Here is a 13,692-nt window from a genome sequence, read left to right on the forward strand (position 1 = left end):
ACTAATGGTTGAATCTTACTTGAGATATGCTTGAGATGAATACCTTAGTTAAGATAGTACCCTCCAATTCTTTGTTTTTTTTTTTTTTTTTTTTTTTTTACTTTAGCTTTTCTTCTTCTTCCTCGTTGTGCAACATTAGCTCGTCTACTTCTCAATTCTCTGATTCTCTGCATCTCTCTTCTTTTCGAGCATGCATCAATCGATGTCTGAAAACATGGCTCCAAGACATTTGGTCACCTACCAAGATCATGGTGAATTCGAGGACGGCTTGCAGCCGCAACTGAAAGGTTTCAACCCCCAGTAAGCTTCGGAGACCTACCTCCTTTTTCAAGATGATGAACTTTTAATTCAAGAAAGTGGTTGAGATGGAGAAAGTGAAAGTTATTTGAACAAAATAGAGGATTTTATTAGCAAATAGCAAAGTGAAATTTTTACGTCACTTTTAATTCAACATCAGTGAGATTTTATTAGCATAGTCCTTATTATCACCAAGAATTATAATCAAGCTTTTGCTGAAATTAATCGAGTCAGAAGATTAGCTTGAACTGATTGATATAAGAGTTCTGATTTTCTCCGCCTGAGTGTCCCAAAAAAGTTGTCGTCAGCGCAATGTAGAGTTACAATTTCTTCTCCATTAGAGCAATAACTCTAAGAACTCCTATTAGAACATCAAGAGCTATGATAAATAGGATGGTGTAGATAGGATTTCCTTGCCGAGTACCCTTCGAACGGTCAATCCAATTCCCCTATACGTTTGCAATGATCGCCACTTTGCTTGTGATAATAGTGGTTCGGATCCAAGAAATCTCCTTTTCTGTAACACCATCAATAAAAACTTCCAATCAAGCTTGTCGAAGACTCGCTCAAAATCGAGCTTACAAATAATGCCTTCATGTGCGACTTTGATAACCTCATGAGAAATGATAGACTGACCTTTGATAAAAGCAGTCTAAGCAATATCGATGAGATTATCCATATAAGATATCGGTCAAGAAGCTAAAACTTTTGAAATGATATAAGACTCGAAAATCTGTAGTCCGAGTATATGCTAGCAGCTTCCTTCTTGGTAGAAAGGTAAGAAATGTGCAATTGAGTCTAATAAGATCAGATTTCCTTCATGGAAGTATTTCGAAAGAGCCAAGAAGAGAGAGCAATATTTTTGCAAGAAAAAATAGGAAACCATCCAGACTAAGGGACTTATTTTACTTCCCAAGATCAGAAATAGCTGCTCTAATTTCTTCAGATGTCAACTCCTTGATCAGGTCTTGCAGGTTATGCATTGAATTACCCAATAACATATTGCAGTCAAGAAAGAGAAGTACCAATCACACCAATGGAGGAGGCTTTAAAGAATTCAGTGAACCCTTCAATTATACCACCCTGACTCAATGTTAAGATGCAAAACCATATCTTAAAGAAGCAATACACCGAAATGGTATCAAAACTTCCATAATTGTTCTTTAGCATCATGAGGGACTAAATTATGCCAATGACACAATATGAACAACATTCACATCCTATTGAAAATGTTAGCACATGTCGAGTAAGAAAGGGTGTAGTTCATGTCTCCTGTAAACGTTTTCTGCCAGCATCCAAGCATAATTTCCTTTGACATACAGAAAATTGTCATTGAATCATGCATGTGTGGCGTAATTTGTTAATATCATGAAACAAACTTGCACCATCCAAACACTAAGCCTGTAATGGATACAGCTCGCTTCCACTGTCAACAAGTAGTGATGAGTTCCATACTTCAATTCCAGGGAAAATGAAAACCACCACTCCCATCCTCAAACATAACATTCCATATATCTGTCTTCTTGCTGGCTTTTTTTTTTTTTTTTTGGCTTAGACGGGTTCTTCAGACAACGCGTGTCCGAATACACCCAAAAAAATCAAAATACACAATCTCACATAGTGCCAATAGCAGCTCCCTCTCTCCTGCCACAGGGCATATCCTGAGTGGTGGGTCGCGTATGCAGCCACCCAGTTAGCTGCCCCGTTGGCCTCTCTGAATACATGCTTGGCCTCAAAGGCCGCACCATCCTTCACCATCATCCCAATGTCCCGGATCAGAGGGTGGTCTGTGCTCTCACCACTCGGTCCTCGCCGGATCCACCCAATAATTGTAGCCGAATCGCCCTCCAAGATGATCGAGCTAGCCCGCAGCACCTGCCGCGCATGGCGAAGACCTGCCCAGGCAGCTCGCAACTCCGCCCCTGGAACTGATATGTCGAACAACCGGCAACCGCCCGCTGCTACTATCCTGGACTGAGGGTCCCATATAACGAAGCCTGCCCGGCCTCGCGTACCTCCATCCAACACCGATCCGTCAAAGTTGACCTTGAGGAAACTCGGGGGTGGGGGCTCTCAGGCGAAAAACACCATCCGAGGAGCTGCCTGAGCAGAGAAGGAACCCCAGGTGTCCCAAGCTATCAAGGGTGTATCTGAAGGGATGGTGAGTCTGGACTCCATCGCCAGTGCACGAGCAGACTCCTCAACAAACCTTGGCGACATCCTGCGCTCGCCGAAGGTGCGAGCGTTCCTTGCCAGCCAGATCTGATGGGCTGTGCAAGTCGCTCGGATGGCCTCCTGACATGTCCCTGGACTGGCCAACAACTGTCGTATCATCTATAGGAAAAATCTCCTCTCCCGCCACGCCTCCTCCGGGATACCTGTCCACTGCCATGTCGACCTCGCCCAAGTGCACCGAAATAGTACATGGTCCACAGACTCGTCTACACCGCAAGCCCCGCACTCCGCAGGGATTCCCAACCCACGCCTACTCAGCACTGCTCTCGTCGGAAGGTGGTCGCACATCACCTTCCACAAGAAAAGTGCTGCCCTCGGGTGAAGCCCGGACCTCCAGATCCAGGCGCAGTCCGGTCCCCGCTCATGCTCCCGCTAGATAACCCGGGATAGATCACCCAGCCTGACACTGGCCCTGTATGAGGTGCCCCATACCCGGACGTCTGGCCCCTCACATCCTGGTACTGGGAGGGAGCGAATCCTCTCAGCAAGATGTGCCCCAAACAACTGATGTAGTCTGGCCTCGTCCCACTCTGCCCTCCCTGGTGCTAGAAGGTCGCATACTCGGAGCCCCTCTGCTGCCTCAATATCGACCATCGTCGGCCAACATCTCAAAGGAAGGGTATCCACCCACGGATCACCGATAACATCGATGCTCCGTCCATCGCTTATCAGCCACCTGGTGTTAGCCGACACAGTCGGCAAGTACCTCCCAATCTCGCGCCACATAAAGGAGGTTCGGCGGCCACTTCGTGCCACCTCAGAGCCCCCTCGTCCATATCTGGCAGCCATCACCCGGCTCCAGAGCCCCTGTGGCTCCAACAAGAAACGGGCTGCATGCCGAGCGACAAGGGCCTCACGCCTCTCCAAAAGGGACTGCACTCCCAGACTGCCCTCGCTGATGGAAAGACAGATCTGCTCCCAGGCCACCAGATGTACCCCATGGCCCCCACCATGAGACCCCCACAAGAAACTCTGGAGGAGACGTTCAATCTTCAACAGAGTCGTCTTTGGGATCACAGTGTTGGCCATAAGGTATACTGGCATAGATCCTAACACCGATCTGACCAGTGTCAGTCTCCCCATCATGGATAGAGATGATGCCCGCCATCCCTCCAGCCTGCTCTCGACCCGCTATACCAACCTCGAGCACTCTACCATCCGTAGTCTCCGGCCTGTAATAGGGACTCCCAGGTAGACCAGTGTCCCCTCCTTGCTGGCTTTTCAAACTTGACCTAAGAGGGCTACCAAATCGCTCTGTTAACGATCAAAACATCGGCTAAGTCATCCATTTAATGAACAATAAAAGTTAGAGGGAAGAGGGAGGATATATGGAAGATGAAAGGATGGTGAGGATTAGAAATTCAAATAAAATTTTAAAATTTATTTTTAAATGTCATTAATATGTTATATGGTAATTGATTTATATAAAGTATTTTGGATGCCTTAGTCCTCCTCCGAAACCTGAAGATACTATCTATGAATTATGACTTATGAATACATAAGTCATTTGTATATTATATATTACTTTTATTACTTTCTCTACATAAATTTTTTATTGAATATAAATTAATATAATTTATATAGAATAAAATATATTGTAATTATAAAAATTAAGATATAATCAAGACAATTAATTTAAATTATATAAATGAAGTCTTCTAAGATCATAAGATCATACCGAATCTCTTGTTTACAAGCTGTTTGTAAGCAGCTCTAGTTAAGCACGAGTTCGGCTTGGTGGCAAAATAAGTTGAGCTTGACCTAGGCTCATGTTCAGCCCATTGACACCCCTAGTACCATGCAAACTAAACTAGGTTTCAAATTAATTTTACTAATTCATGCGAGGTGCTGGATGAGTTGTCCAAAAGCTTAACGTTTTGACATTGAAAGATCCAAACATTACAACGGTGGATCAAAATCTTCGAGCATCCTCATTCAATAATAGTAGCATCATAACTCTAATGGAGTTCTTAATATGATCGCCTTCTGTCCAAGCCAACAAAATGTAACAAAAATGTTACCTGCTGCAGAGTGACACTAATACCCTACTTAGATTGAGAGAAATGGAGAGAGAAAGAAAGTGAAAGATCCAGTCTCCCGTTCCGTTTCCCGTTTCGCTAGAAAGAGGAAAGAAGTAGAGAGGAAAGAAAAGGGCCAGAGGAATCATCTGCCCAGCCCCACCAAAAACTCTTTCTGAACTCATTTAAAGCGCATAGGTGCAAAGAATCTTACAAGCTCAAGAGGATAGAGAACTCCTTCTGAACAAATTTTTACTTTATGAACCATCGAAAATTTAGTTCATGTACTTTTCTATAAGTAGAGAACAAGCCTTAGTGTAACAACAAAATTGCTTTATTATGACCTTAACGTCACAGATTCAAAATTAAAGCTACATATATCTGACCCTCTCAAAGTCCGCAATAACATGAGCCTCATAAACCGAGCTGTTTTTTAATGTACTTTTCTATAAATGACCTTGCATAAGAGAGTTATGAATCAAAAGAAAATGTTTTAGAAAAAATGATGTGACACCCTCTTCGTCAATGTCAGCTTAGGTGCTTCAGGCCTACAGGAAAATACTCATTCTTTCAGATTCAAGGAGTGAAAAAGGAGCTGTTTTCTTGAATATGTAGGTGCCTGTAATGGTACAAATTTCTACACAGAATATCTAGAGATTCATGAGGAGCAGAATACAAAAGGAACCTAATTATAATTAATTCCACCAAAATAAAAATCCAGAAGGCTTATCCCCATTTCAGGAAATGATGATCCCGCCCCAAATCCAGCTGCTGCTCCATGTCCATATGTAGGGTCCAACTACCTTTCCCAAGTAGAAAACATTTTACTCTGTGGAAAAGTTTTTATAAAGCAAAAGAAAAAGAACATACCTAACAAGATCCAAGGATGACTGATTATTCACACTTGATTGATCGGTATATATGACGGACGAACAACAAGGAAGCACGGAAACCGATGGTCCCAAGCATGAGGAAGAAACCATAGCAGATGCAAGCCATGTATCCAAAGAAGAATGAAGTTTGCATAAAACCTGACATATCTGACCGAGCATAGTAGTAGTACAAGCAGTACCCATATATGAACAAACCAGTGGATCCTCCGCAAAGGAATGCCCTGTACCAGAACAAGCATACACAAGGTTTCAAAATTCAAACACATGCACATAAAAGATTTGTGGAGATGCATCTCTAATTTAGAGAAGCTCTATACAAGCACCAATGCAATCAGCAGCATGGGTGCACCAACTAGTTTGTCCCAAGTTCAAATTTCAAAGAAAAGGCGCTGGATAGGAATGACATAATATATTCGTTGAAGTTCCAAATTCATGCATCAGCAAAAGGAGGATATATTTTCTATTGAAAAACATTAAATGTATTGTACAAAATAAGCAATCAGAACTACTTATCTTTGTCGGTTCTCTTCTTCTTTTTTTTTTTGCAAAGTTTGCATATGGCTTTAGTTTTACTTGTTACAGTATTTTGTTGGATGAAGACTTAAGAAGCAAATTAATTGCACCATCATTTTTGGATACATCTAAAATAATACAGAAAAGGGAAGCAGTTAAGAGGCAATGTGTGTGTGCGCGTATTTATTGAGTTGACAATAATACAACGATATGTATATGCTTCCAAAAAAGGTTGTTTACATGTATAATTGCTGAGTTTAACTTAATCTTTTCCAGAGTAAGGATATCATTACACAATGCCGCATGGAAATAAGATGTAAGAACTATATATGATTTTCAGCAATGTTGTTGTTCCAAATAACTAAAACCCATATTGGATACTCTCAGTCTCAACTTTCAAAAAACTTCTAAGACAGCCCTACAGCATTGGCCAGATCCGAAGAATAACAACACTCCATATTCTGTTGGTGAACTATAGGTGTTATGGTTAGAAAACTCCATATAATTTAAAGGCAACTGCAATTAATAAAGCCCAGGATTTATCTCCCATCATAACATAAGATCATTGTTGTAAGTATCTTGATCTACGTTTCTGTTGAGCTAAGAGAACATCTTTTGGAGTTTCAATTTATTGTGCACGTCATCAGCAATGTCAAGGTGGATGGTGTCCTATCCTTTCATTAAAGCCACATGTGCAAAGGAGAGTGCAAAAGGGAGGACTGGAAGACAGGATCAGGAAGCAGTTGCTACATTAACGGATAGCCTCCTAAATCTGGCTGGAAACTTACAGTTAAACTGCATTCTTCAATGGAACTTGTTACCGCAAGTCAGAAAACAAATTTGTTCAGACAGAGATTAAATTAATGCAAGGATGGAGCATCAACCTTTTAATAACAAAAAAGGCATTCTTTCATCCAATAACAAGCAAAAGAAAAACTGAATCACCCCAAATGGTTCCACTTTAATGTAATCACAACAGAACTTTAAGTTGTTAAATGAAAAGATAATTTGGAAAAATTGGAAGGGAAAAAGAATGCAATGAAACTGGCACGTGGAAACAGATGCAAGCTAATAATATCCAACTAAATATGTTTCATTTATCACCATAAGTTTACTCGTTCTGCTTTTACATATATAAGTTTCCAGTTTATCTACAAAACATATGAATCAGGATTTGCTAATTTAAGGTTTCCAAATTTGCCCTAGTATCCAGAAATCTATCACTCCCTTACCCTCATTTGAACATATGCTCTATACCGAAACTCCAATCAACTTGTAGGAACCTATTTGAACTAGATCCCCTAATCTTAAACATATTGGCTCATCAAAGCCCACCACGAAGGCTCCTCTAAACCATATCTACCTTGCTGGCTAGCAATTAATCCCCTCATTTGAAGCAATTATACCATCATTTCAGCTATTTCATAGAAATTTCTTGGTCTCAGATGCATAGAAATGCTCGTGACATGTTTCCAATATTGTCTCCAGTCATAAATTGAACATTCAATTTGATCATTTCAATAAATAAGAAGTACTAAAATTTATAAATTAGTGTAGCATTTCTTGTCTTTTAGTTCTTCAGAGTTCTTATAATTGAGTATCCATTTTATTGCACTGGAATACCTGCAACAAGGAAGTCTTAAGCAATGCAGGTTTAAGCAAACATCAATCTGATTTTAAATCTAAATCTTTATGCACATATCAGATGCATAAGCCCATTACCTACAACATAGATTAGAGAACTTCTATGAGTATAACCAACTTGTCAACTGTAATCTGAATGCATGCCTAATTTTAACCTAAAAGTTCTGCAATTTACATTGTTGGAGTTGAAATTTAGCATTTCATGAATTCAACAAGCATTTATAAAGCAGTATTTAACACATAATAAAACTGCAGAGAGAAGCATTAGCTTCTAACAAATGAGAGTGCACAGAAAAGAAAGCATAAAACATAAAAGAAAAGATGCATTTTCATACAGGATGCCTCATTACATCCATATGTATACACTAAACACCCTTCACTTTAACTAACAACATATTTAGGTAGGATAGGTTTCAGATAGGCTAGATGGTTCAAATTCAAAAGTGCCGAAATTTTATGGTTTAGGTAACCCAAAAGCCAAGATAGCTCTAGCTCCATTTCCCCCCAACCTCCCTTTTCTTCTAATGCACACCAAAAATGACCCATGAACAATTCTCTGTGGAATCCCAGATCTACCATCCATTATGTCACTTTTCTCGATGAAAAGAGAGGACTGAACACATAGGCAGTGATAAACATGACGAGATGCAAAGAGTTAACCGCTGATCCCACATTGAAAAGTTCAACGCAAGATCCAAAACTTCTGAACCATTATTGTTACAAACAAGATTTCAACCATTCGATTATTAGATTATCTTCTCTCTGTAGTAGCAACAGAAATGAGTAAGATACATGATCAACACATACAGATTGTGACAAAAAACAAGTTGAACTTGGGGGAGGGAATTTTGGAATTGGGTGTATCTGATGTATATATGCCTTTTTAACTTGAATTCAGGTCACTACAAAGAAGGCATTCATAGCAGCATCCATTGGCAATTCCCTTACAGGATAAATACACAATTTAAGCATGTCAAAACTAAGTTCCTAGACAATCGACACCAAAAGGTGATTCAATAAAAAAGAGGAAAAAAAACATTAAAGACCTCATATATACCAAGCAAAAGTTACAGAAGTTATATAAATAACAGGACTAGAAGCATGTCAAAACTAAGTTCCTAGACAATCGACGCCAAAAGGTGATTCTTTAAAAAAAAAAAGGAAAAAAAAACATTAAAGACCTCATATATACCAAGCAAAAGTTACAGAAGTTATATAAATAACAGGACTAGAAGGATCAGGAAGACCATCAGAAATATATGTAAAGCAAGCCTCAAAGCAGGGACGACCAACAAGGATAATATGAAATACCTATCAAATATTTTCTTTTCTTTTATTTTGACTGGTGCATCATGTGCTCATGTCAGTGAAATTCCTATCAAATCAATGAATAAAAGAAACACATCTGGCTTACCTCCACCACCATTCATGATCTTCAGCAGCAAGTTGAAAGTAGGTCAATGCCACAGTTATGAAGGCAGTGACGATAAGAAGAATGATAAAGACTATAAAGAGGATGCTGTAGATTGTGTAAATTCTGTGGCCCCAGATACTTGCAAATATGTAGTAAAGTTCAATATAAATGGCACTAAAGGGTAGAAAACCAGCCATTGCCATCTGTGGAATGGTTCCTCGGTACCAAGGCAGAGGTGGGATCTCTCGAGGATACTTAGTAGTGCGACAAGGAGCCTGAAACTCCACCTTGCCGTTCTTGCCAGCAACCCCACCCAGAACAAGCAAAGGAAAAGTGACTAGCATCCAAATAAGAAGAATTACCAAAATTGTGCCAAATGGGAGTGCTGCAGTAGCACTATATATAATGGCAACAGTGTTGAGAAAGCAGAATGTCAGGAACAGAGGCCCGCAAAACAGAAATCCTGTCATCACCAAATTTCTTACCTGCAAACAGAAATGTGAATATAGTGACTATGGATACCTCCGCTTATGTCGCATATACATTTTATTTGGATATGCTGCATATCTTTTAAAGCAATCAAGTGTGAAGACTAATGCATGAAGGAAAAAAATGAAACATGAAGAGATAAAATGAAATAGAAATATCAAGTACGTACCCAATTTGTTCCTTCGAGCTGAAAATAGAAAGATGTAGAAATATAACCAGCTATGCCAGATGTAAGTGCGTAGATGACAACAAGTGCAGTGAAAAGAGCACCTCGATTGTAAGGGTAGAATACCCCAACTAAAGCAAGAATAAATATAAAAATTGCACTGCAAAGCATGCCAAGAAACGAAAGACTGAGAAAGATGCAGGATAAACAAATCAACCATGATTTCAATGAATTCAGAGTAATGAAATCAAACAAAATAAGATTTATATTAGAAGCTTACAGAGCAAATAGCTGAGTGCCAGAACCAAAACATGCAGCAAAGAGTGACTTATGCTTTGGGAACCTAAAGACATCCCCATGAATATATTTCCATCCAGTCTCTTCCTGGTCTTCAGCTGATTCCTCATCATGAGTGTACCTTTAAATGCAGAAGAAAGATTAACAGAGGGTTAATAAATTTAAAGATATAATCAATTGTCATCATTAAAGCATATAAAGAAAGCAGATAAATTAATCTATAGTTTTCTTTCTCACATGCACAGAAACACACCATCATGATCAGCATAACACCTCTTGCAAACCAAGTCCTGTTCCATTAATCCAATTGAAAACTTGATTCTTAACGGCTCAGAAATTACTAAAAACTGATAGCCTTAGATTTCAGCCAGCACCAGATCTGCCAAATTGTAGCACTACATGCAAATAATCCGCCTGCATGGGCAACTGCAGCATAGTCATATGCATTTGGCACCATACTGTCTCAACTGAGCCTATATCGAGTTTGTATTGGGCCATATCATCTGGTAAGGTATTGCATTTACCAGTACTGTATGGATTGTGATTAATACAATTTTTTAACCTGTTTTTGTCATTCTCAGTCTTTATATAGTTAACAATTAATAGCTTTATAGAAGTTCCCATTTTTCTTGCACGGGATTTTTAGGCTATCAAAGATTCGTAACTATTACTTTCTAAACAACATGACAGGTAATAGAAACAATATGCCAGATAGTAAGTCCTAATGTGCACCTAACTTCAGAACAGTTTAAGAAACAAGGATTTAAACATTTAAGTAAAGATTTTACCTGAAACCTCTTTACACCATAATCTGATATTTTAATACATATCATTTCAAAATCATTATGACCTAGACAATGTTGGACAATGCTTATCGATGTATATCCATATTATATACTTATTGTCCTAGCATATTGTGTAGGTATCTTGGCTCATAAGCCACTATGGGTAACTTCATCACAGATTAATTGCTGTCAGGAGAAAACATACAAAGTGGCATGTCGTACTTTCAATAAGATTCAGGACTAATAACTACAATATTATGATAATCTACAGCTACAATATATTATTAAATCAATTACAATTTCCAAGAATTGCTATCTGTATATACATATCAAATATAATTTCCAAACAATCTATGATGACCTCCAACATATACCGAGATATCGCATTTGTCTTCGAGAGCTAAGTGAAACAATAATAAAATGCAAAAAAATATTCAGTTTTGAAAACTGTTAATCTCACACTCCAATTAAATTTGTACATAGTCTATGACATGCATGACAAAACATACTCAGGTCAATAAAAGGGCTTCAAAGGGATGTTGCAATAATATGTATGTCAATGCTCAAAATGAAAACACAAATCAAGTTCAGGTAATTTTAGTAGAGTTGTTAATCTTTCTTTTTTTTAAAAAAAAATCAGGTTTTATAGATTCTATCTCAGATCTAATTCTAGTGCTCTTAGTGTTATGATGATTTTCTGGATAACTCCTACATATCATTTCCAATGTGCTAATTGTCATGCATGCACTAAATATGAAAAAAATAAAATAAAATAGAATAATATAAAATGAAATAAAGAACTGAAAAAAATTCTCACTTGACAAAATCATTCTTTAGCACCCTCATAAGAATCGTGGCGAGGAATCCAGTCAGTAAAAGAACCGTGACACATGAGTTAATTATTGAGAACCAATGAATTTCCAAATGGTGCGGCAGTGATGAAGACTGCGAATACTTATCCATCCTGTTCTCAAAGGGTGTGCTTGTCTCCTTCCACTTCACCGAATACAAGAACTCCACCTCAATATCCATGTCCTCAGTAACATCAACCAACGCATTGGGATCAGTGTGTGCATTGATCTCGATCACACGGTCACCATTATATAGGATGTCAAAGTGGATATGTCTGTAAAGGTAGTACTTGTACTCGTTCTCGTCGGTCTTGCCTTCCCTGTCAACCTTCCCAATGAATCCCCAGATGGGCAGGTCATCGTAATACATCTGAAAGTAGTAGTCCTTGAGGACTGCGCTCCTGAATTGTGCCACTTCTTCTTTCGTCAGCTTCTTCTTGCATGCAACTTTGGAGTCCAGGTCAACACGGAAGTCAAGCTTGTATGGAGCATCGACCAGGCGGTCCCCATTCAGCACTTCACCAAGAGCTTCTGATTTCTCCTTCATAGGTTCTGTTTCAACATATGATTCATAGAAGAAAGATTACATACCATGAAGCATGGGAAAAGATAAAACAAGGTAGCATGAAACGTGGGGAGTAACCAGACCTGGAGAGCAGAATGGGAGATCAAAGTACCGATACGTCTCACTGAAAGACAGAACACGAGTGCAATTAGAAGACATAACATTTAGGACCAAATCTAAGCGAGAAGAAACAATGGAAGTTGAATGGAAGGGTCTCCAACAAGTACATCTTGTCCTAATGGTCAATCCGTACAATCTCAAAATCTGCAATAACTTCACATATTCTGATTACAACCAAACAAGACCTACTAGATCTGAGTAACATTAGGGGAAAGACACCTTTTTTTATTGAAATTTATTCTATTCTTAGTGGACTAACAATGTCTAAATCACAAATTCTCCATATAATTTACAAACTAACCAAATAATTATCAAACCTTTATGTCTAAAAATTTATGAATTTTGAGCGTCTATCCGCCCAGATACACCACGGAGGGGTACAACAACTTCCAACTCCATGACTACCGAACGAGAAGCGATGTTCCCCTACATTAAAAACCCCGAATTAATCCTAATCCAACGGATCTAACCTAGATGAGGTCAAATCAAATATTTTTTTTCAATATACGAAAAATAAACAGACAACCGGTACCGAATCCGACAGGGCATCTAGACAGATCCGAAAAGGACGAGAAGAGATCCAGTGCCAGAAAAGGTCGCTTCAGCCAAAAAAAAAAAAAACTAAGAAAAGGGGGAAGAGATGAAAACCTACCTTGGGTTGTGGAAAGGGCCGACCTTGTTGGCGTAGAGAGGGACAGCTTCCCCGGCCTTGTACCGGTGATCGGACGCGTCGGCCGCCACTCCGGCGATCCCGAAACAAAGCAAGAGAGTCGTCACCGCGGCCACCAAATCCATCGCCTCCTCCTTCCCCATCTCCTCCTTTCTTTCTCCTCCTCCTCCTCTCTCTCCGTTGACGCGTATAGAAGAGAAGCAGCTCGGCAGCGAAGGGGAACTCGAACTAAACTAAACGCGAAGAAATGGGCTTTTTTTTTTTTAATGGGCCCCGAGTGCCGTGAAGAGCGATCGAGCAAAGGCGCATTGTGTTAAGCGGAAGGTGGTTTGGACGCCGTCAGTCCGGCTTCATCGAACCGGTGCCAAAACCTGACGGCCGGCAAGTGGCCGGTCAATTTCCAATCGAACCGGAAAGCGACACAAATGGTTTGAGCCGGGTGCGTTGTGGGCCACGTGCCTGGTGTCACTGTCCCAGGTCGATCTTGACGCTTTCATTTTACGGCACACTTTTCTACATAAAAAACCATTGTTACCAATCATTTATAAGAGACCATACCAGAGGATATGAATTTTATAACATAGATTCTAGGCTGTTACAAATAATAGTATACATCCGGCCATAGCCCATATAGAAGACACACCAATTTAAATTGATCATAAAACAATTATAGTATTTATGGTAGAATTTATGATATATGTAATTAAATTTAAATAAATTTGAATCCGAAATAAA

At 39.5% G+C, this 13,692-nt stretch overlaps 1 protein-coding gene across 5 annotated transcripts; it reads right to left on the minus strand.

Annotated features, from left to right (window-relative positions):
* Positions 1-384: 384 nt before the first annotated feature.
* Positions 385-13,470, minus strand: LOC148699523 (transmembrane 9 superfamily member 3-like). 5 transcript variants are annotated; one of them, XM_088714006.2, is made up of 8 exons: positions 12,940-13,470; positions 12,251-12,291; positions 11,569-12,154; positions 9,950-10,087; positions 9,673-9,829; positions 9,015-9,499; positions 5,421-5,664; positions 385-814 (listed from the first exon to the last, which is right to left on the minus strand). In XM_088714006.2, the coding sequence occupies exons 1-7, from the start codon at positions 13,098-13,100 to the stop codon at positions 5,445-5,447; spliced, it is 1,788 nt and encodes a 595-aa protein (XP_088570132.2). In that variant the 5' UTR covers positions 13,101-13,470; the 3' UTR covers positions 385-814; positions 5,421-5,444. The 5 variants fall into 5 exon arrangements, with proteins under 5 accessions (XP_088570132.2, XP_088570133.2, XP_088570131.2 ...); XM_088714007.2 differs by lacking the exon at positions 385-814 and adding an exon at positions 4,863-5,098; XM_088714005.2 differs by lacking the exon at positions 385-814 and adding an exon at positions 5,135-5,349.
* Between the last annotated feature and the right edge of the window lie 222 nt (positions 13,471-13,692).

Source organism: Phoenix dactylifera, chromosome 18 (assembly GCF_051530095.1).
Source record: "Phoenix dactylifera cultivar Ajwa chromosome 18, Ajwa_hap1_PhDact_Kaust_v1.1, whole genome shotgun sequence".
Lineage (NCBI taxonomy): Eukaryota > Viridiplantae > Streptophyta > Magnoliopsida > Arecales > Arecaceae > Phoenix > Phoenix dactylifera.

What these genes read in the sequence shown, in the direction of transcription:
- LOC148699523 (XM_088714006.2), bottom strand. Translation starts at nt 13,100, where the DNA reads ATGGGGAAGGAGGAGGCGATGGATTTGGTGGCCGCGGTGACGACTCTC. An exon ending in CTAAAGAATGATTTTGTCAA is followed by an intron (nt 10,088 to 11,568) that starts GTGAGAATTTTT and finishes CTGCATTTAAAG; the next exon opens with GTACACTCATGATGAGGAAT. An exon ending in GATCATGAATGGTGGTGGAG is followed by an intron (nt 5,665 to 9,014) that starts GTAAGCCAGATG and finishes GTTCTGGTACAG; the next exon opens with GGCATTCCTTTGCGGAGGAT.